General features: G+C 43.1%; 1 protein-coding gene across 1 annotated transcript in view; it reads left to right on the top strand.

The window, feature by feature from the left end:
- SLC4A8 (solute carrier family 4 member 8) overlaps positions 1-24,978 on the top strand; it is a 200,458-nt gene that overhangs the window by 85,755 nt on the left and 89,725 nt on the right. The window contains exons 3-4 of the mRNA XM_040340821.1: positions 12,484-12,630; positions 18,349-18,484. Coding sequence (XP_040196755.1) covers positions 12,484-12,630; positions 18,349-18,484 — 283 coding nt within the window. The remainder of the gene's footprint in view (positions 1-12,483; positions 12,631-18,348; positions 18,485-24,978) is intronic.

Raw genomic sequence — 24,978 nt, 5'->3', positions numbered from 1 at the left:
TGAAGACCTATAGGAGGTATGGCATCATTTTGGCCTAGGCAAGAAACCAGGAAGCGACTGAAAAAAATTAAAAACCTAAGTTAATGGGCTTGCATGAGATATTTAGGCGTCGGGACACATTTTTCCTAAATGGCGCATGCGATCCTGAAACTGTCAATTCACCTGACCGTGAATTGACGTGTAAGTGTAAGGTCACCTTTACAGAAAATCTGTAAGGTGAACTTACACTGGATCCCCTCCCCACGCCCCGTGATCCCCCACTGTCACGACACTGCTTCAAATTAAGTTGGTGGGCATGCCTATGGTTTTGGAAATCAAAGTTTTGTATATGTGCCTTGGGGGGGATTTTGGGGGGAGGCCAGGCTTTTTTTTTTTTTTTTTTTGTTTTTTTTTGCTGTTGGGGTACCCTCAAAATCCATACCAGACCCAAATGACCTGCTACAGCTTTGGGTTGTTTCAAATTTTTTACACACCGCTTTTTCCATATTTTTTATTTGCCAGCAATTTTTTTATTTCAGCTGTCAGCAGGCAAGCCTGCGCATGACTCATTGGTTGTTAATGACGTGGTGGCCACATGTTTCTTAATCATCATGTTTATGGTTTAAGGAACAGATGCCCACCTGCTCCTTCACAACCAGTACACATTCCACAAATACCCAGGGCTTAATCTCCTATCTTTACTTCTCAGCGTGTACATATAGGAGGCATTCAAATTGGTCAGCAACGTCAGACATTATCTAGCCCATCCTGTCGGCACTGGAGGAGAGAAATCCAGGAGTATTTCAAATCCCAAAGGCCGGTGAAGCAGCGTAAGATCGTGGAACTCCTGTACAGCCGATAGGGAGGGGATCCAGTGTAACCTCACCTTACAGATTTTCTGTAAAGGTGAACTTACCCTTTAAAGTGTTACTAAACCCACAACCGTAAAATCGGTCTGTATGTGCAAAGCATGTTTGTTATATTCACTGTGGAAGGGTCTAATTCTCTGCATTGTGTAAAAAGACTGTTTGATCCTGTCTTCTCTGATCCTCTTCTTTTTCAACAGCCCCCAATCCATCTCCTGATAGAATAGAACCTTGGGGCAAGCTGCACATGCAATAAAACAATTGCTGGCAATTAAAAAATTTGAAAAAAATTGCGTGGGGGACCTTCTCAAAATCCATACCAGACCCTTATCGGAGCATGCAGCCCGGCAGGTCAGGAAAGGGAGGGGATGGGGATGAGCAAGCTTCTTCCCCCCCCCCCCGAACAATACCAGGCCACATTCCCTCAACATGGGGGGTGCTTTGGGGCAGGGGGGCTATGGCCCTCCCAAAGCACCTTGTCCCCATGTTGATGGAGACACAGGCTCCTACCCGCAACCCTGGCTGGTGGTTGTGGAGGTCTGCAGGCGGGGGGGCTTATTGGAACCTGGGAGCACCCTTTAACAAAGGGGCCCCAAGATTTCACCCCCTCCTATGTGAATGAGTATGGGCAGTGCCGATCCTGACCTCCCTGGGGCCCTAAGCAAAATGACAGTGGGGGGCTGCCGAAAATGTAAATGTCACATTATAGTTGAGAAGCGGGGGGGCAGTGACATGTCACATTAAAGATTGAGTTGAGAAGCGGGGGGAGGGATCGAAAATTACTTCTCACCAGGCGGGGCCTCTAGTAATTTGGGGGGCCCTAAGCGGCTTGTATAGTGAGCCTATAGGGTGGATCAGCTCTGAGTATGGGGGACATAGTACCCTTATGCATTCACCAAAAAAGTGTAGTGTAAAGACATTAGACCGTTTTTTATCCTTTATTTAAAAAATAGAAAAAATGTCCCCTGGTATACTGTAGATCCATCGTCAATCATGACCCACCGACGTGAAAAAAAAAGAAAAAAAAAAGCGCAGCTCGTGCAGAAGGCTCTCACTGTCTGGGTGTTCTTGAATAACTAAGGGGTGGGGTTACTGGTGATGTCATCGACCCAGCATGCCCCTGGCAGATGACATCATTGCCGGCAATTATTTTTATTACATTCAGCTGTCAACGAGGAACCCCTCTGACAGCTGATGACTCCTCTGTTCTTAAAGACACAGCAGCCTGCTCCTTAATAACACCACATTAATGTTAATAAATACTCTGGCTATGTACAGCATGTTTTCACTACTAAAAATCGCTAAGCGGTATTATTTTAACAGGAAACATACCGCTTTGTGAATGGAGCCCACTGTATCTTCCTATGTGTTTACTAAAAGTTTTGCTGTGCTTTATCAGCACTCACAGCACTTTGTTCTGTTTGTGAGGATAGGCATACTGCAGTACCTGGTGCCTGAGTGAACTTTCAACAGATGTAGGGATGCAATACCACGTTGAAGGTGGTGGGCATGCCTATGGTTTTGGGAATCGCAGTTTGTATATGTGACTTGGAAGGGTTTTGGATGGTAATACATAGACTGACTGTAGGTACAGTAAGTACAGGTAGCTTATGATTTAAGTTATCTTCAGTTATTAAGCGTTTGACATTCTAATAATTTTTTTCCCTCAGTCCGCTTTAATTAGGACTAAGCAAATGATTGGGGGAAAGCCATAAATCAAGGTTACATTCAATACAGAAGTCTAAGGCCAGCAATAGACGTGTGGAATCTTAGCCAGTTCAGCAGGAACTGGCCAAGATTCGAACCATGTATGGGCATGCTGAATGTACCCAAGTTGATCGGTCGATGAACCTGGGTACAACCAGCCTGTCGGATTTTACATGCGATTTTATCACTAGTGAATGGTATAGCCGCTAGCAATAATCGCTGGGTTTCCTGGTGGGGACGGCTTCCCCCACCCCTTGTTTGAAGAACACGATGGCTCAGCTGTAGGGATTCCCCTGTCAACACTGGTTGCAGGAAACAAAATTGCACCACCTATGGCCGGCTTAAGTTGACAGTAGGTCTTTTTGGGAGTTCCAAAAGAGGCCATCACCTTCTTCAGACCTCAGCCCCTGTTATAGTCCCTAGTCCATGCAGGAGCCGATAATAATAATAATAATAATAATAATAATAATAATAATAATAATGTTGGCTTTTTGGTTTTCTGTATTTGAGGCTTGTAAAAAAATGTTTTAATGTGTCTGTGTTGATGCCATCTTTACACCTTTATAAATCATTTTATAAGCTCTGTGCATTGCTGTATGTAACATTATTTTACAATTAAACCTTACATTTTAAAACCATTTATAGATTTTGGAAGCAGGCTTCTAAATAATTTTAAGGATAAGAGAATAAGTATACCTTTTTGTCACTTGTGTGTTGGGGTCATCAGTCTAGGGTTAGTTTGTGGGTAGTCAACCATAGTGGGGAGAAGCTACTAGTACTTATTTGTGTAGAGATGAGAAAGGAAATGCTTTCCTGAATCTGGGGGATTTCTATGTGCTATGAGTAAGCATCCCAAGATGTGAAATGTGTTAGCCATTTTTGTCCTTGTTTTGTCCACTTTTTGACTGTATTTTGCTTGATCGCATTTGATTTGATACAATAAAGACGCTAGAGTACGACAGTCCACAATGTGTTCTTCAGGGATTTCTATGTAGTTTTGAGTCCAGTGGACAAAGTTCTCACTGCTTATCCATGTGTTTTTAGGGTAGTACAGAATGGGATATTCATGCACAATAGCAACTAAAAGTTACCCTGCATGGCCACACTCTCACAAACTCATTGTGCAACTACACACATGCCTGCAAACATTCATGGTGGATACTACTGGGAGACATGCAGGTGATTTTTAGTTGCCCAGAGTAGTTTGACCCTTAAGTCGGCCATACATTAATCAAAATTGGCCAGTTCAGCATGAGCCAGGCAAATTTCATTCCATATATGGGGTAGGCTGATTGTACAGAAGTTGATTTATTGATCGACTTGCGTACAACCAGCCTATTGGAAAGTTTTGTCTTGATTAGTGCTCTTGGTGCTGATCATGAGATTGGGAAGTCTCCCCGCTGTCAGAATACAATAGTGAGCGGGAGAGATCTCCACATTCATGCTTAAGTGGGGGAATCAAGTCCTTTCCTTTCAACTTGCTGGTTGATCGGAAAAAAAATCACTTGTGTTACCAGCTTTACTCTTCACATATGTGCAATGCCATGCTTCCAAAGGTATTTTGTGCTTGTCCAATTAAGGTTCAATCATAGCTTTGATGTTGAAGTTGCAGCTTTATGTTGTCTAACCTTTCTATTGAGCAGGGGTCGACAATGTCCGGGCGCCAGGTCGCAATTGCGACAAGAAATTGTGACCTGGTGCCCGCTCCCGCCGGTAATTGAGGCCGTGGCTTTGCGGCCTACAAGGCCGCGAAGCCGCAGCCTCAATTACTGGCCGCCGCGGGCCCGCTGCGATCATGCGGCGAAGGAGTTGGGGGTGCATGGAAGCACAGGATCCTGTGTCTCCGTGCGCCTCCACCTCCCCCACCACGCGATCGTGGCGGGTCTGCGACGGCCAGTAATTGAGGCCGCGGCTTTGCGGCCTTGTGAAGTCCCAAGCTCTTCCTTCTATGAGCTGGCGCCATCTGGTGGTGGCCGTTGGCATTACATTACATTGCATTACATGGCATTACATTGCATTACATTGTTTAACTAAACAGCAATCCTAATGTGTGTCATTTTCTCTATTTTCACTGCCATCTCCTTCCCTCTAATTAGAACCCCCAAACATTATATATATTTTTTATTCTAACACCCTAGAGAATAAAATGGCGATCATTGCAATACTTTCTGTCACTCCGTATTTGCGCAGCGGTCTTACAAGCGCACTTTTTTGGGGGAAAAAATACACTTTTTTTACATAAAAAATAAGACAACAGTAAAGTTATCCCAATTTTTTTTATATTGTGAAAGATAATGTTACGCCGAGTAAATTGATACCCAACATGTCATGCTTCAAAATTGCGTCTGCTTGTGGAATGCCGACAAACTTTTACCCTTTGAAATCTCCATAGGCGACGTTTAAAAAAAACTACAGGTTGCATGTTCTGAGTTACAGAGGAGGTCTAGAGCTAGAATTATTGCTCTCGCTCTAACGCTCGCGGCGATACCTCACGTGTGTATCGAATACCGTTTACATATGCGGGCGCTACTCACGTATGTGTTCGCTTCTGCGCGCGAGCTCGTCTGGACGGGGCACATTTTCTGGCTCCTAACTTTTTTAGCTGGCTCCTAGATTTCAAACAAATTTGTCAAACCCTGCTTATTGAGCATATGTAGTGCAAAATGTTCTTTCCGTGACTCTTTGTGAGCAGTTTAAAAATTCTGTTCATATTAGCAAAGGAATAATGGCCCAGATTCACAAAGGAGATACGACGGAGTATCTCAGATACTCCGTCGTATCTCTCAGAGTATCTATGCGACTGATTCATAGAATCAGTTACGCATAGATATCCCTAAGATCCGACAGGTGTAATTGTTTTACACTGTCGGATCTTAGGATGCAATACCGCGGCCGCCGCTGGTGGGAGTTTGCGTCGTAAACCAGCGTCGGGTATGCAAATTGGGAGTTACGGCGATCCACGACGGATTTTCGCGTTCGCTACGTCGCCGCTAGTCTAGTTTCCCGTCGCAAAGTTAGTCGTCGTTTTGGGTGCCTTAACTTTAGTCAGCAATCGTATTGCTGTCTAAAGTATGGCCGTCGTCGTTCCCACGTCGAAATTTAAAATTTCACATCGTTTGCGTAACATGTCCGGGAATACGGAAGTACGCTACGCGCGTCGCCGTTCGAACAAATGAAGTTACTTCGCGCAAAGCACGGCGGGAGTTATGAAACGGAGCATGCACAGTAGGTCCGGCGCGGGAGCGCGCCTAATTTAAATGTTACCCGCCCATTCGATTTGGACCGCCTTGCGCCGGACGTATTTACGATACACCGCCGCAAGTTTCCAGGTAAGTGCTTTGTGGATCGGGCACTAAAACTTGCGGCGGTGTAACGTAAACGGCTTACGTTACACCGGCGCTATTGTACCTGAATCTGGCCCAATATTCGTAGAGAGGGTAGATTTCAGATAGCCAACAGTAATCAAAGAGCACTCCTGAGACTAATTACTAACCTCCTTTCAAGCATGACTGATTATTTTGCTTCATGATGGTTAACATTGACAGGTCAAATCATTCTGTAATAATAATTTAAGTAAATGTTCCAAACCCGTTGTCTGCTCTTCTGCCCCATGCTGGCTCTGCTGTCATTCTGGAGAACAGAACATTCCACCCCACACAGGCACATGGAACGTCCTTGTGCTGAACACAAATGAACAATCTCGGGACTCTGTGATAGCCAACCTAGTTTAATTCAAAGTTGATATAAATAATGCTCTGCACAGAATCAAAGGAATTAAAAGCACAGCCTCCCATAACAATAGCAGTGGGGAACCGCAGGCGCTTTATTATGCAAAATGCATAGAATTCCACAGTTCAGACACTTGAAAGTTTGCCCAGGAATTCTTACATGGCAAACTGTACCCTTTTCATTAGAGAGTGCTATTAAGTGAGCAGAACAATACGTGCGCTATTAAAAAATACGGTGCACAGTGAGCAGAACTGCTTTTGCTTTTATTTTAACATCAAATATATTGCGGTGCTGTTTGTACATTATGCTTCTGAAAGAATGTTAAAATCTTTATTTACTTTTTTTTCTCATTTTGTTTCCTTTTATTTATATTTAAGGTGTTAAAGTTTTTTTTTTTTGTTTTGTTTTTTATAAATCAGAAACTAATAACAACATGACTTTGCTATTTGTTTTTGTTTTTTATAAATTTATTTTTCTGTGCTGCTTTTTGAAACTGTCCCCTGTCACCAGTGTTAATTTTGACATCAGATTTCGATTTAGTTTTGGTTATAGTCTTTTTGGATTTAAATGCCATTTTAGTTTTATTCACCTGAATTGTTTTACTTTTAGTCTCCAATTAAGTTATGTTATTAGTATGTGATTTATGGAAAAAACTGTCATTTAAAGCTGCATTTCAGGCATATATACATACTGTATTTGTAAGCCAAATATGTGTATGTTAAAAGGCAAGGTTATATCCTACATTTTAAAATGTATACATTAAGTCCATTCCTACTGCCATAGTGCACAAATCAGCCTCTTCCTGGTTCCCTCACCAGTAATATACATCCAGCACACAGATTGTTTTTTGTAAGTGAGATTCTACACCCAGAACACACACCCAAGGATGGACTGGCCATTGGGACTACCGGGAGTTTCCCGGTGGGCCGATGGCTCAGTGGGCCAGCTTCAGTGACAGTGGACCGTCACCACCCTCTGCTCCTGTTTCTCCCCCCCCCCCCCCAGGTGAGCACTGCGGGGAGGAACCGAGAAGGAGGGGGAGGACCAGAGGAGCAGGGGGGTGACAGAGGAGCATGGGGAGACCAGAAGGAGCATTGGGGGGGGGGGGACAGACAGCTGACTTAACAGCTATGGCCTGGGAGTTTCTCATTTCTGCCTAATCTTGTCCCATGGAGGGGGGGCATTGAACTGATTCTTTGCCCTGCGTGAAATAATGTCTAGCTTCCCCATTGGTACTGCCTATAAGAGTATCAGTACCAGCCGTTCTACGCTAAGTATAATGGCTAGTGGCTAGTGAAGGGGGAGAAGTGGCTGGAGGGGGGGGCGAAGTTGTGTCGGCCACCATAGGAGAGACCTGTCAAAGTGGGCCAGTCTGGATGAAGTCCAGGGCCAAATTGTTGTCCCAGTCCATCCCTGCACACACCCATTGGTTTTTCCCTGTATGCTTCCTCCAGCACATACACATTGGGTTTTCATCTGTATCCTTCCTCCAGCAAATACACATTGGTCTTTACCTTGTATCCTTCCTCCAACACACACACACACACACACACACACACACACACACACACACACACACACACAGTCTTTTCCCTGTAGCCTTCTTCCAAAACATTAGCATACACACATTGGTCTTTTCCATGTATTCTTCCTCCAACACACACACACACACACACACACACACACACAGGTAGATTCGCAAAGAGTTAGGCCGGCTTATCTGCAGATAAGCCGACCTAACTCTGAATCTACGCCGGCGTTTGTTTAAGTGTATTCTCTAACAGAGTTACACTTAAACAAAGCTAAGATAGGCCGGCTTGCGCCGTTCTATCTTAGCTTGCAATGTTTCTGGTGGCCGCTAGATGGCGCTTCCATTGTGGCCGGCGTAGATTATGTAAATGAGGGGATACGCCGATTCCCGACGATTTACGAGCGTACGCCGGGACTACACCGTCGAGTTACGTCGTTTCCGTACGCGATAGGCCGCCTAAAGTTATTCCACCTATGAGGTGGAATAACAATGTTAAGTATGGCCGTCGTTCCCGCCGCGAGGTTCGAATTTTTTACGTTGTTTGCGCAAGTCGTCCGCGAATCGGGATTTACGTCGTTTACGTACGCGTCAAAATCAATAGGCCCGTATGGCCTACTTAGCCGCAATGCGCACTGGAAAATGTAGTCGCCCGGCGCATGCGCAGTGTAAACAACGTAAAAAAACGTGCGGTCAAGCCTAATTTCCATACTACACGCCCCCTCCCAGTCATTTGAATTGGGCGCGCTTATTCCCGCTCGTTTTAGGCTACGCCGCCGAAAATTTGAAGGTAAGTGGTTTGAGAATCACTAATAGCCTAAATAATTTACGGCGGTGTAGCCTAAAGACTAGGCTAGGCCGTCCTAATTTTAGGCAATTGTATGTGAATCTACCCAACAGTCTTTTCCCTGCACCCTTCTTCCAAAACACATACACACATTGGTCTTTCCCCTTGTCCTTCCTTCAGATCACACACATTGATCTTTCCTCTGTATTTCTCCTCCAGCACATAAACCTTGTTCTTTCCCGATATCCCTCCTTCAGCACAGGCACATTGATCTTTCCCGATATCCCTCCTTCAGCACAGGCACATTGATCTTTCCCGATATCCCTCCTTCAGCACAGGCACATTGATCTTTCCCGATATCCCTCCTTCAGCACAGGCACATTGATCTTTCCCGATATCCCTCCTTCAGCACAGGCACATTGATCTTTCCCGATATCCCTCCTTCAGCACAGGCACATTGATCTTTTCCCTGTATCTCTCTTCCAGCATACACACATGGATCTTTTTCCCATGTATACCTCCTCCAGCATACGCATAAAATGGTCTTTCTCTGTGTCCCAGTACATTTTTTATTATTATTATTATTACACAGGATTTATATAGCGCCAACAGTTTGTGCAGCGCTTTACAACATCAGGGAAGACAGTACAGTCACAATACAAATCAATACAGGAGGGATCAGAGGGCCCTGCTTGTTCGAGCTTACAGTCTAGAAGGGGAGGGTCAAGTGGAACAAAGGGTAGTAGCTGTGGGGGATGATCAGATGAACAAAATGAAAATACAGTTGTTAGGTGTGGGTAGGATAGGCTTCTCTGAAGAGGAGGGTTTTCAGGGATCCTCAAAAAGCTAATAGAGAAGGAGATAGACGTACAGATTGGGGTAAGGAGTTCCATAGGCTTGGAGAGGCTCTGGAAAAGTCCTGAAGACAAGCATGGGAGCAGGTGATGAGCGAATTAGAGAGCAGGAGGTCTTGAGAAGAGAACGATTAGGTTGGTATTTAGAGACTAGGTCAGTGATGTAGCTGGGGGCAGAGTTGTGGATGGCTTTGAAGGTCGTTGGTAGTATTTTTTGAATTTATCTTGTTGGGTGAGCAGAAGCCAGTGGAGGGATTGACAGAGAGGAGTAGCAGAGACAGAGCGGTTGGTAAGGTGGATGAGTCTGGCAGCAGCATTCATGATGGACTGAAGGGGGGGGTAGAGTATGCAGAGGTAAGCCAATGAGGAGGGTGTTGCAGTAATCGAGTACATACATTGATCTTTTACTGTGCCCCTCTCCCAGCACATACATTGATCTTTTCCATGCATCCCTCCTCCATCACACACATTTGGTCTTACCCCTGTATCCTTCCTCCAGCACACACACACACACACACACACACACACACACACACATTGGTCTTTCCCTTGTATCCCTCTTCCAGTACACACACACTGGTCTTACCCTGTATCTCTCCTCCAGCATAAGCACATGGATCGTTTATCTTGTATACCTCCTCCAGCATACACATAGAATGGTCTTCCTCTGTGTCCCTCCTCCAGCACATACATTGATCTATTCCCATGAATCCCCCCTCTATCACACACATTGGCTGTATCATGTATCCTGTATATCCTGTATATCCCTGTATCCTTTCAAATTGGTCTTTCCCCTGTATTCCTCATCCAGCACACACACATTGTTCTTTCCACTGCATCCCTCCTCCAGCATACACACATTGGTCTTTTTCCCCTGTATCCCTCCTCCAGTACATGCCCACATTGCTCTTTTCCTTGTATCCCTCCTCCAGCGCACACACACACAATGGTCTTTCCATTGTATCTCTCCTCCTGCGCACACACACACACATTGGTCCTTCCACTGTATCTCTCCTTCAGAACACACATATATTGGTCTTTCCAGTGTATCTCTCCTCCAGCATGCGCGCGCGCGCACACACACACACACACACACACACTGGTCTTTTCCCCTGTATCCTTCCTCTAGCACACGCACATTGGTCTTTCCATTGTATCTCTCCTCCAGCATACACACATTGGTATTTCCCCTGTATCCCACCTCCAGTACACACACACACACACACACACACATTGGTCTTTCTAGTTTATCCTACCTCTTGTGCACACACACATTGGTATTTCCCCTGTATCCCTCCTCCAGCGCACACACACATACACATTGGTCTTTCCCCAGTATCCTTCCTCCAGCACACACACACATTGGTCTTTCCACTGTATCCCTCCTCCAGCACACACACACATTGGTCTTTCCCCTGTATCCCTCCTCCAGTACACACACACATTGGTTTTCCCCTGTATCCCTTCTCCAGCATACAAGGGGTGGCCCATCTATTACGGGTGCACGGGCACCATCCCCCTATACATTGACACCTCCCCCTATCCATGCTCAAGGCCCCTTCAGGATGCCGGATGCATGGATTCCAATGCGGGGGGGGGGGGATTTTAGGCACTGATTAGAGTCAGAGGCTTTATCGGACTTCAAAATAGAATGGGCTTGGGTCGCAGAGAATGCACTCACAGCCCACCCAGGTGTGTTACAACAGTGAATAAATATTCACTATTGTAACACTGACCCTCGGTTTTGAGACCCATCACCCGAATGGCTGAAAATACTAGCAATCTTATTGGATACCTAGGAGGAGGGAGGCGCAGCACTCAAGAAGCAGCCAATGAAGGAGAGGACACAGAGCTGCTGCCCAACACCTGCTAGCCGCCTAGATGGGGGTAAGTGCTGGACCGACCAGAAAACGGGGGGTGCCGGTATCCCTCCATCCCTCCACCAGCACACACATTGGTCTTTCAAGTGTATCCCTCCTCCAGCATATGCATTAGTCTTTCCCTGTAACCCTCCTCCAGCACGCACTCTCCAGTTTCTCCTCCAGAGGCTCCTCTTGTCTGCAGTCGCATACTGTCACCACACAAACTGAATATTAAACACTGTCCGTGTTCTCCCCATAGACATTGCACACGGAGCCCATACACAGTCAGGCTCAGCACTCGGCTAATCATACACTAATAGATTTTCGCACAAATGTATGAATAAAAAAATCTCATTAATACATTTGATAATTCCAACAGAGATTTGGCAAATGTCATTCGAAAGTACGGTACTTAAAAATTTTGTTTTGCTTTTAACATTCACTTTTGTAATGAATGATGTCTCCTGAATGAAAACCATATAGTTAGAAATGTGTTTGTTTGAGAAAAATATTCCATCCTTCTCCGTCAAACTTTGTCACTATGCTACTATACCACATTTTGGCCACTAGATAGAGCTGACAATTATAGAAATTCATTTATTACATTATCTAATTGCTGGAACAATTTAAGTGACAATCATCCAACAATTTTTTTTTATAAATATACCCCTTAGTGTTACTGTAGATCGAGCTACATCTGCAGTTTATACAGTTTCTAGAAGCCCTAAAATGATGTCCTTGGTGCAAAGGGTGACAGTTATGTGCAAACTAAAGAAGGAAAGAACCGTGGGCATATGAGGTACACCCAGACTATTAAGATGTGCTTTTTATTAAAATTACATTTTTTTACTGTTTAGAGCTAATCATGTGCTTTGCCTCAAGCTCTCGTCCACCTTTCGGGAAGCAAAGGGAATTTTAGAGATATTACATATTTAAATATATACTGTGTGTGTGTGTGTGTATATGTGTGTGTGTGTGTGTGTGTGTGTATATATATATGTATATATATATAAATAAATGTATAGTATATAGTTCAGATAGCAGCCTTTAAAATAGGTTTGATGATTTTACATGGAAACATAAATGGACTGATTAGCCTATTTTATTTCTGTCTGAATGCCAGCTCAAAGCAACTAATTTTATTAAATGCCATCTCAAAATTATTTTCAAGGGCACAGGACATTGTATGTGGGAGTCCGAATGCCACTGGGGCGGCAGAGTCACAGACATCATCGGACCCATGGGGGGAAGCACAGGAAACGAGATCGGATGAAGGGAGTCATTCAAGAAGAAGGCCATGATGAGTCCCTAGCTCATGGTAAGGATCAATCAGGACCTGTGTATGCAGCATATCACACAGCTATGGACAAATGGCTTTTATACTGACCACTAAATCTAAACTACACCTATTACATGGGCTGCTAATACATATCATCAGGGCCGCTGATAAGCCAGTACAACTGGCCCTGTTGTAGGGGGCCCCGGGCCAGCAGGGGCCTGGATGGCAACCCCGGAGGCCCACAGGGTCCCAGATGACAACTCCCCTTTTATTTATTTATTTTTTATAAAAAATATATATATTTTTTTTAATATATTTTTTTATTTAAATTTTTATTAAAGGGCCATTTTTTTTTTTTTTTAGAGGTCCGGGGGTCCCCAGGGCCCCGGATGGCAACCCCCTTTTTTTTTATAAAAAAATATATATTTTTTTTATTTTTTATTAAAGGGACAATTTTTTTTTCTTAGGGGTATGGGGGTCCTCAGGGGCCCGGAGATCCCCAGGGCCCGGGATGAAAACACCCCTTTTTTTATAAAAAAATAAATACATTTTTATATATATATTTTTTTATATATATATAAAAAGGTCCCCAGGGCCCCGGATGGCAATCCCCCTTTTTTTATAAATTCTTTTTTTTTTTTTTTTTCATATTTTATTTCATTTTTTTTCTTTTATTCCTTATATATATATATATATATATATATATATATATATTAAAGGGCTCATGAGGTCTCCATGTGGCAAACCCCCCTTTTTTTTATAAATGTTTTTTTTTTTTTAATTAAAGGGCCCAGAGGTCCCCAGGGCCCTGAATGGCAACCCCCCCCCCCTTTTTTTTTATAAATGTTTATTTTATGTATTTTTTTTATTTTTTTCATTTTTATTAATAATTTGTAAAGGGCCCCCCTCCGCTTCTCAATTAACGGCAGCTCCTGCTTCTCAATTTCAGATGGCAGCCCCCCCCCCCCGGTTCTCTGCTCCAGGTGCCTACCAATGCCGCCAATCCCGTAACGTGCTGCAGAGACAGTTTCAAGGCAGGGGCCAGGGGTGGAGCTGGCCCCTGCAGCGGCCCTGCATATCATAAAAGTGTATGCATAAGCGTTCCCCGTACTCGCACAAAAAATGACTTATTGGTTGCGTTGGTGATTTTTATTATTATGTATTTCCTTTGCAGCCAAGTTTTTACTGCTATCCTTTTGCTCCATTAGAGATGTATACTGGTTTAGCCAAGACATAAAAGAAAAATCTCCAGCAACAACAGACTTTTTGGTTGTATTATCCTTTGTTATTGTGACAGTTAGGCAGCCCATACACTCATCCTTTTTTTCTTCTTTTTTTTTTCGTTCAGCAAACTGGTTGAACGAAGAAAATGTATTTGATTTCCCCATCCACACATTCAATGTGGATGAGGGAATCCCCTGCTGTACTATTGTGTTCTGACGGTGGGCAGCCTTCCCTGCTCTCACAATGTAATTATAGCCAGCAACACTGAATCATTGGGATAAACTCGACAGGCTGGTTGTACAGAAGTTGACTGTACAAAGGGTCTCTGCTGACCCGGCCGAGTTTCAATCCATACTCTAAAATCCCTACATCTACATATATTCACGATCTAACACTAACCTATATAGACCTGTAAAGAAGAAATCTTTAACAGTCAGCCGCGGCTTTGCTGTGGAGGCGGGTGCAGATGACACATCTGACAACGGAAGCCCCATAATAAGTCTAATGGTGATGTCACTCCCCATTTATTTCGCAGCCGTTGTCAGGCAAATCCTCTGCAGAGCTTCCACTGCTGGAGACCGTATTGGCTTAAAAAAAAAAGTACCGTATATTTACTCGAGTATAAGCCAAGTTTTTCAGCCAAGTTTTTTTGTGCTGAAAAAGCCCCCCTCGGCTTATACTCGAGTGAGGTCTCCCGCTGCGTCAGTCTTAACTGTTTGGCAGCCGTCCACTGTAACAAAGCCCCATCTCCTCCTCATCCGCAAATAGATGGAACACTGAACACTGATAACAATGCTGGGAAACTGAATTAGTGTTCCATCTATCAAGGACGAGTAAGAGGTGGGGGTTTGTTACAGTGGACGGCTGCCGACTGCAGTTGCATAACACAGCGGGAGATCGAAGGTATGTGAGGCTGCAGATGGGCACACACAGTGAGGCTGCAGATGGGCACACACAGTGAGGCTGCAGATGGGCACACACAGTGAGGCTGCAGATGGGCACACACAGTGAGGCTGCAGATGGGCACACACAGTGAGGCTGCAGATGGGCATTGTTGACCCTCTTTTTTACACTTACAGTAGCTGCTGCATTTTCCACCCTAGGCTTATACTCGAGTCAATACGTTTTCCCATTTTTTTTTTTGTGGTAAAATAAGGTGCCTTAGCTTATATTCGGGACGACTTTTACTCGAGTATATACGGTATGTATACTGATTTCTTCTTTACGGGGCTAGATAGGTTAGTGTTACATCGTGGATCTCTGTAGATGCAGGGCGTTTAGTGTTAAAGTGGACTTACACTTTAAAGCGGAGGTATGGCCGTTTTTTTTTTTTAAAGCCAGCAGCTACAAATACTGCAGCTGCTGACTTTTTTAAAAAATGGACACTTACCTGTCCAGCGCGCCCGCAATGTCAGCAGCTGAGGCTGAGCAATCGCTCGGTCCTCGGCTGCTTCCGCCGCCATCCTCGAAGAGGGAATCAGGCAGTGAAGCCTTGCGGCTTCACTGCCCGATTCCCTACTGTGCATGTGCGAGGATCGCGGCGCCCCGTCACTGGTCTCCGCTCTCTCCTGGGAACAGTGTTTCCCAGAAGACAGGGGGGGGGGGGTGACGTCACAGGCTGGATTCCCCGTGGGGATCAGAACCCGGAAGTGTCAGACAGGTATTTGCACCCCCCTCCCCCCTGAAAGGTGCCATATGTGACACCGGAGGGGGGGAGGGATCCAAAAAGCGGAGGTTCACTTTTTGTGTGATCCTCCGCTTTAAGGGAAATCTAATGGAGTCTCAGACAGCAGTAAAAATCCAACAAGATACCAATTTTTCATCATTCCAACTCAAACTAAAAAAGAAAAAAAAGTTTGGGCTGCACTTTGAATGTCTTTTTGGTAGTTCTCCTTTCAGAGAACTTTAAAATGACCATGCCCAATTTGGATTACCTGCCAAGATCAAAGCATTGCCCTGCATTCCTAACTAAATAAGTGACGCTAAATAAAGAGATTGATTTCAGAGTCCTGAGACCTAAATGGCTGTTAAATATCTCGGGGCCTTATATCAATGTATAATCATTTCAAAGAAAAGCCTACCACTCTAAACCATTTTCTCTGTTGGTAATTGTCTAAACATTTCCTCAATTGTGCCTGATTTTCCATTCCATTTCCTACAGCTTAATCTAGGAATTCACAATAGACTTTTGAATTGCTATTAAAGTCTTTTACATTTCTGTTTGTGAAAGGCCAGTCTTATTGGGGGTTTTTCTCAGTATTTTTAAATGATTAGTGGATCAAATATTAAAAACATGAAATTGAATACTGTACATGTAGTAATTTGCCATGGCATAATATAATTTCTTTGTGTAGCACGTGAAAATCATAATCTGTGAAAAATTAGTCGTGACTGTTATAGATTCCTATAGTTTACATGTACATGAACTTTATCCCAGTCTGTCAGTAGGGTTCAATATTAAGTTGTCCCACCATTTGCAGCTGTAACAGCTTTAACTCTTCTGGGAAGGCTGTCCACAAGGTTTAGGAGTGTGTCTATGGGAATGTTTGACCATTCTTCCAGAAGCGCATTTGCGAGGTTAGGTACTGATGTGGATAAAAAGGCCTGGCTCGCAGTCTGCACTCTAATTCATTCCAAAGGTGTTCTATCGGGTTGCTCCACCCCAAACTCGCACATCCATGTCTTTATGGACCTTGCTTTGTGCACTGGTGTGTAGTCATGTTGGAACAAGAAGGGGCCATCCCCAAACTTTTCCCACAAATTTGGGAGTATGAAATTGTCCAAAAGGTCTTGTTATACTGACGCCTTAAGAGTTCCCTTAAATTTTAAAGACCAACACCTGAAAAACAACCCCACACCATAATCCCCCCTCCACCAAATGATTTGGACCAGTGCAAGACCATAGTGTGGACCATAGACACACTCTTAAACCTTGCGGACAGCCTTCCCAGAAGAGTTGAAGCTGTTATAGGTACAAAGGGTGGGTTAACTCAATATCCAGGCTCATTCCTTAACATCCCCGTGGATTGGAGGATGTTGAAAAAAGAGCCAGAAGGCCGAGCGAGCGGAGCGAGCCGCCACAGCGAAGCGAGGATGTGAGGCCGACTGGCCACTTTCCTCAAATTCCAGGTCGCCCTGGATGCCGGCCTAGTTTTGTCAGCAAGGATTGCGCCTGCGCAGTCCTTAAAGGAACCATCTTGTTAACCGGAACCATATTGGCAGATCACCGGCTGCTTTCTGGGATACATACCTTTCCCAGAATGCAGCGCGCCCCATTCACAAGAAGAAACCGAGGAAGAGAATCTACCATGGAAGATGAAGAGGCAGATTCGGCACTTCCGCATAGCAACAGCTATTTCGGGTAAGTAAAAATATATATATTTTCATTTTTTATTTTTTTTATTTCTTTAGATTTTTGGTGGAAATTTTTTTCTCAGGGTGGAACTCCGCTTTAAGGGAACTCTCCCCAGTGGGTTACAAATGGGGGGGGGGGGGACAAACTAATAGGGCTTATAACCCTCCCTTGCTGTATCCAAAATAAAATAAAAATTGCCTTTTAGTTCTACTTTGAAAAAAAAATGAGTGAAAACCAATTGGCTTATCTAATTTCAATCCTCTGCTGGTCTTTAAATGTTAACCACATATAGTTGGTGCAACAAGAGTCCTTACCTATTAAAATACTTACTATACAAAATAAGAAAAAATAAGAAAAAAAAGAGAAAATAAATATACCGAGCTCCTCTTATTTATTTTCCATTTTTTTTTTTTTGTCCAATAAGTCTTTTTATAGGTAATGGTTATTGTAGCGATGGTTTATATGTGGTTTGGTATGATCTATTTATATAGGTGATGTGAATTTTCTGGCTGCTTGCTGATCAAGCGTGTTTAATCTATTTAAATTACTAAAATATTTTCTGATCTGTAATAGATGATAAATAATTTTATCCCCCCACAGTAAATTCTCCCTGTGGCACATATAGCACTGACTGAGAAGCAGCGCTGTAGATAACCTTCTCAGATTAGTATGAACATTTGCCTGTAAATGTGTATATGGAATATTCTAAATAAGGTTGTGGAAAATAAGAAAAGCATGTCAGTGTCACAGATAAAAGGAATAATTGGCCTAACCTATAAAACAATATTGGCAAGGTCATTATTCTGTGACCTAGCATAATAAAAAATGTATTGAAGTATTTACAGTATACCAAAAACTGTTGTTTATGGGTCACCCTGTTACTGTATGTAAATTATTATTGTGCTCTCCAAAGGGAATACTAATTTATAGTCGCATCTTACTGAAACTGTATTATTGTCTTGTACAATACCTGGCAATAAAACAAAATGCAAGAAATATGATGTTTTCACACTTTGGTAGGAACACAGTAGCGAGTAATCTGTTATTGTGTTAGGCATCCTAATCATAAATCTCTGAGATCCACGGTGCAAACTCCAGAACGGTATCCATTACAGCTGTCTCCTAATTCCCATTGTGGGCCTTGTGTAAAGTCACCTTGTAATGTGTTATTATTGCAGACACCCCATCCCAGAGAGTGCAGTTCATCCTTGGAACGGAGGACGACGAGGAACATGTGCCACATGAGCTGTTTACAGAGCTGGATGAGATCTGTGTCAAGGAAGGAGAGGATGCCGAGTGGAAGGAGACAGCAAGGTGATGTATTATCAGAAATATCTCTTCTCTTACACATCCGTAAATAACTGGCTAATGATCCCGCAATGTAATTAAAGTTTGGCAGCCTTTAAGACCATGAAAGCTGGGTAGATATCCATTTTTCTTGAAAAGCATTTTCTTTGGAAGGTCTATAAATCAAAGATATGGGTTTCCGTTAAGAAAAGAGGCAATGAACTTACTACCATTCATCCAATAACAAGTAAAAGATTATGTTAGGGGTAATGTTGGGCACGTATGTGATCAAAAGACCCAAAGTGATGGTATTACATAAGATGGGATTATGTCGGTATTCCATGACTAAAACCTAAAAAAAAGTCTCTGCTTTTAAAAGAGCAATTCCAATTGCTGTAATTCTTCTCTGATCTCCACACTTCCTGGTTGTCTGTTTCCTGATGATCACAGTGCTGGGAGTTTTCTCTCTGTGGTCACTAACTTCAAGCAGGTGTGATTACTGTGTGTCTAGTTTCTAGTTTCGTTTTCCAAACCATCACTGCTCTATGGCTCTGTATGCTCTGTAAGGCAGAGAGGCAGGAAACAACATGCAAAAACGAAACTAGAAACTACAGGTACATTATATGATTGATGTTTTAATTATTTTTAATCGTTTTTAAAAGGAATCCGTTAACTATTATGTCTCTATACCCTGTAAACAGTCATTTCAGCAAAAACATTTTTTTATTTACAACTCCTTTAAAACGAAGCCCTGCAGAGGCTTCCATCTTCATCTGGTCTGCCTTCTGGGTTCGGAGACCCTGGGCGTCTGATTGCCCGAGCCACGATGATGTCATTGCGGGAGTCTCAGCCATGGCACACAGCTCGGAAGGAATGGCACGGGTATGCCATTCCTTCAGAGAACATTTAGGACATATTCATTTAACCTACAGGTAACCTTTTATTATAAATTTACCTGTAGGTAATAATAAAATTCCAGTGTTTACTTCCACTTTGACAAACTTTGTTGCAGATCCCTATCTTTTGTTATTCGAAAAATAAATTGCTGTTTGTTTGTCTGTGTCTGTGTCTATGTGCTAAGTGTATGGGAGTAATTTTATATCAATCATATCAATCAATCGGCCGCTGTACCTGCAGGGATCTGAAGAAAGTGGCATGGTCTGCATGTCTTTAGACATGATTTTTCTTTGGAGGTATAAGAAATAAGAAAAATGACCTCCACTGTGCCAGATCCAAACTTCTATTCTATCAGTAAAGACCTGCAGGAACATGCCCTGCCAATATGCAGACTTTAATGGCACCCACATGAGACAGACTCAAACGTTTATAAAAAATTTACAATCTTTATTTACAATAAGTAGTAAAAACACCACTGTGTGTACAAAATATATTAAAAACCTACAGTACTCAAATACCACTGATGTAATCATGTAATACATAGCCCCCAATTTGGATGAGGATATGTACACCTCCACCTATAGGTTATGGGATACACTGTACAAGAGAGGCGTTCTTGTTGTGGTCCAAATTGGGGTCTATGTATTGCATGATACATCTGTGGTATTTGAGTACTATATGTTTTTAATACATTTTGTATACACAGTGCATTTTTTTACTACTTTTTTATAATAGTTTGTGTCTGTCGCATGTGGGTGCCATTAAAGTCTGCATATTGGCAGGACATGCTCCTGCAAATCTTTTTGGAAGTATCTCATCAAAAATACATTTTTTTGTTGCAGGGAATGGCCAAAATATGACTTGTTTTCTTAGGCCCTGTACACACGATCAGTCCAAACTGATGAAAACGGACTGAAGTTCAGTTTCATCAGTCCAAACCGACCGTGTGTGGGCCCCATCAGTCCATTATCCTTCGGTCCAAAAATTTAGAACTTGCTTTAAAATTGAACTGATGGACTGATAACCGATAGGTCAAAACCGATGGTTGGTATGTAAAAGCATCGGTTCAAAACCCGCGCATGCTCAGAATCAAGTCGACACATGCTTGGAAGCATTGAACTTCGTTTTTTTTCAGCACGTCGTCGTGTTTTATGTCACCGCGTTCTGACTTGATCGTTTTTTTAACTGATGGTTATGGTGTGTAGGCACATCAGACCATCAGTCAGCTTCATCGGTTAACCGATGAGAACGGTCCTTCAGTCCGTTTTCATCAGTTTTGACTGATTGTGTGTACAAGGCCTTAGTGTAGACTTTTGGGATAATCAGTGAGTCAATCACACAAGCAGGAAATTACATTTCTGGGCGGCGTTCTGTATACCATGTGTACAGAACACCTCAAGGTAGCCATATTGCATTGCATGCTACAGAAAATTTCAGAGCTGCAGATTGAAAAGGAAAGGTAATTTTTTAATAACATTTAATTACAATATGACTTGTGTCGCAATTGTATATGTTATATTTTTTTATTTGCTATTTTGTTGCCCACAAAAGTGAAGTTACCCTTTAAGCAGCCATTCTGAATTATACAGAAATGGCAAAACAAGTGTTTACAGCTGTTTATTCTGCATGCAGAATTTGATTGGTCACATTTTGTTATGCCCCCTACAATAGAAAATCTGGGAAACCCTGGATGTAATTTCTATCCAGGTACAGCTTTTTAATAACACACGCTGTTGGCTACATCCACTAAAAGTCTTCCTCAACAAAGGAATCATACACAGTCCCCAATTCACCTGTAATGAACCAAAGCATAATGACATCATGCAATGGTTAGAAATATATCTTGCTGGGTTGCTAGGTATGCACAGAGACATGTATTTACACCCATCTTTTCATATGAAAAAAGTGATCCACATTTCTAAAAATATTAAATATTTTTAGTAGGGTTGTCCAGATACCGATACCAGTATCGGTATCGGGACCGATACCGAGTATTTGCGGGAGTACTCGTACTCGCGCAAATACCCCCGATACCTAAATAGAATACTTTCCCCCCCCCGCCGCTGCCGCCGCATCGAGGGACATGGCTAGAGGGACATTGCTGCATATGTGAGGGACATAGCTAGAGGGACATTGCTGCATATGTGAGGGACATGGCTGCATATGTGAGGGACATGGCTAGAGGGACATGGCTGCATATGTGAGGGACATGGCTAGAGGGACATTGCTGCATATGTGAGGGACATGGCTAGAGGGACATTGCTGCATATGTGAGGGAAATGGCTAGAGGGACATTGCTGCATATGTGAGGGACATGGCTGCATATGTGAGGGACATGGCTAGAGGGACATGGCTGCATATGTGAGGGACATGGCTGCATATGTGAGGGACATGGCTGCATATGTGAGGGACATGGCTAGAGGGACATGGCTGCATATGTGAGGGACATGGCTAGAGGGACATGGCTGCATATGTGGGGGACATGGCTGCATTTGGGGACACATTTAAAAAAAGTATCGGTATTCGGTATCGGCGACTACTTGAAAAAAAGTATCGGTACTTGTACTCGGTCCTAAAAAAGTGGTATCGGGACAACCCTAATTTTTAGACACCCTATTCTACTTTTTTGCCCTTTCTGTTTTAATGTATTAAAAAATGGTTAAATGAATTGAGCATATGCCTTGTTTGGTACCGGCCATGTAATAAAACTCTCTTTGCCTTGTTTATCCACGAGTTGTAGAGCTTTAATAGAAGTTGAGGTCCAGCAATGAAAAACTTTACCATCACAGTGGGTCCCCCTTGCACTGCTCAACCATTTTGCCTAGGGGATGATGAATAATGTAATATACTCACATTATAGCTTGCTTTTCTGGAAGTCGCTTCTTTCCACTATGGTCCAACATCCTTGGACTTGGGGAGTCTCTCGGCAACCCCATGTCCAATGCAAGACATTTGGTCCTGTGCTGTACGTAAAGACATCAAAAGATCTGTGACTGGTCGGGCAGTCAGAATACTGTTTTTATACTCCTAAAAAGTGATGTCGCATCCAGCGCACTACCCGACTACACCTGCTGCACCATCTGGCGGTTTGGAGTCCTATGTCTGGTCCTTTGGGGGCCTCTCCATAACACTGACCCTTACCGGTTCCACCAGTGGTCCGTAATCCCTTCCATTGGGTGGATGCCCATGCAATATCTGACACTTGCATACCTTTTTCTCACCCCCAGCCCCGGCCTTCATATGCCTGTCAACCTGCCAAGGTTTGGGAGAAATTGAGGTTCAATATCTAGCATGATGTTTAACAATGATTGTCTGTCAGCCATGCTCTAACCCTTTCCATTCTTGGAATCATTTGGGTTTGATTTTATAATGCATATTTTTACACAAACTGTGGCATAGACATTTTTAAGACTTTTCTGAGGAAACCTCTAGTGGTTTGTAGCCATCACCACCCAGCACTGGATTAAGAGGAATCTTTTGTTTGTTCAGATTACTGTTTTTACAGCATTGAGGGAGTCAGCGGAAGCACGGAGTAAAGTATATAACATTTCTCATCATCCCGAAGGAAAATTTGCAGTTAACCCTATCACTGGTTAGAGGGAGCCACTGCAAGGGTAATATCTGAACTCCCCCGGATTTCAGCTTCAAAGTGTATGTAAAGGCAAAACCTTTAGAATTAAAGCGGTAGTGTTAACTCTTCCAGTGGGGACCACTGTTCCGGTGGCAATTGTCCTAGCGGAAAATTCCTCTCACTTTAGGAGGTTTCTTTAGGACAGGAAGTGAAGGGAAATCTTCAAATAGTACACATGCCATAAAAAAATGCCCTGATTAACCTTTCTCTGCTCTATTAAAATATATATATATATATTTACAGACTTTTTAACATCTTTAAAATATAAAAAAAGTACAGTGGGTATAGAAAAGAATCGTCTCGTTTTTAAATCTTCTTTTGTTGCTTTGCAGCCTCAAATGAAGATAGATGCGTTTTTTCCAGCTGTATTTGCTCTGTGAAACATATAACATCCAAGTGAAAGCTATAACACCAACATGTCCAAAAAAAAAAAATAAGTCAAAAACAGAATCACTGAGTTGAAAAAAGGATCACCCCCTTGTGTTAGTATTTTGTTGAACCACCTTTTGTTTTAATTACAGCCTTTAGTCTGTTGGCATATGTCTCTACTAAATTTGAACATCTAGACTTTGCAATATTTGCCCACTCTTTCTTGCAGAACTGGTCAAGTTCAGTTAAATGTGATGGTGACTGTTTTTTTTCTCTTTCAACCACAATGTGGTAATTTTTGCTGTGTGTTTTGGGTCATTGTCATGTTGGAAGGTAAACCTTCTTCTCATTGACAACTTTCTGGCAGAGGGTAGCAGATATTCTTCAAGAATTTATCAGAAACAAAATAAATAACCCCTAAGGTGGACATTAAAGGCATTTGTATATTTAAAGAGTATGAGAAAAAAAAATGTGTGTGTGTGTGTATATATGTATGTATGTATAGATAGATAGATAGATAGATAGATAGAGCTGACAGAGGGGGGCTGGGCTGACAAAGGGGGGGGGGCTGACAGAGGGGGTTGGGCTGTGGGCTGAGAGGGGGGGGGTGAGCTGACAGAGGGGAGGTGGGTTGACAGAAGAGGATGGCTGACATAGAGGAGGTGGTTTGACAGAGAAGCATGGCTGAAACGGGGAGGGGGTAGATGAGACCGAGACCTCAGAAATGCACAGCGCCCTAGGCAGAGAGGCGGGACTCCAGCAAGTGGTCACGACCAGCCGAGCTTGGCCGCATCCACACATGACCAGCTCCCCCTCCAGTATCCATTTGCGCTCGCAACACAAATGCCATGTGGAATTCTGCGAGCCTCACATCATGAATACATGTCCCAGAATTCCACAGCGTGCGGCCGCACATGACACTGTTCGGCCAATCACAGGGCTTTTGTGTGGCCTGCCGCCTACTGTTGTGTTCAAACACGGCCATTTACACTGCCTAAGTAGCAAATGCCGCCGCCCGCGGGGGGCTATGTTAGTGCGGGGGGGGGGGGGGGCGGCCGGCCGCCCCTTCACCCACTACCGCCGGAGGCCTGGCCTCGGTGGCCTTGTAGGAAATCCAGCCCTGAATATAGCTTGATGAAACAAACTGTGTCGGTCTTCATTTTAAACTGCAAAGCAACAAAATGTGATTATTTTAAAGGGGGTGATTCTTTTGTAGATCCAGTGTTATCAGTGCATAGATTAGCGATAACTTTATACAGGTTCTGGGAAAGAAGAATTTTTAATCAAGAGTTGGCTATAGAGTTTCTATTAATCAGTCGTATCAAACCATGTTGATAATTCTAATATTTAACACATGGTATGGTAGTAAGCTAATTTAAACCTTAAATTGTATCAACGATAAGTTCACTAGACAATTCACTATTGTAAACATTTGGCAGAAACACTGTTTTTATTATCTCCTATTTAACAGCGGTGTCGATGACACATCTGCACGATGCAATTGCTTTCCTGCAAATATAAGCGCGCAAAGCTTTGTCGATTTTAATTGTCAAAAACAATTATCACTTCTCTACTCATTAAGAAGAAAATATGTGAAGTCCGGGTTAAAAAATAGAAATTAATC

Source organism: Rana temporaria, chromosome 2, assembly GCF_905171775.1.
Source record: "Rana temporaria chromosome 2, aRanTem1.1, whole genome shotgun sequence".
NCBI lineage: Eukaryota > Metazoa > Chordata > Amphibia > Anura > Ranidae > Rana > Rana temporaria.
Note: the sequence above shows the minus strand (reverse complement) of the source record. Positions and strands in the feature narration are given on the sequence as shown.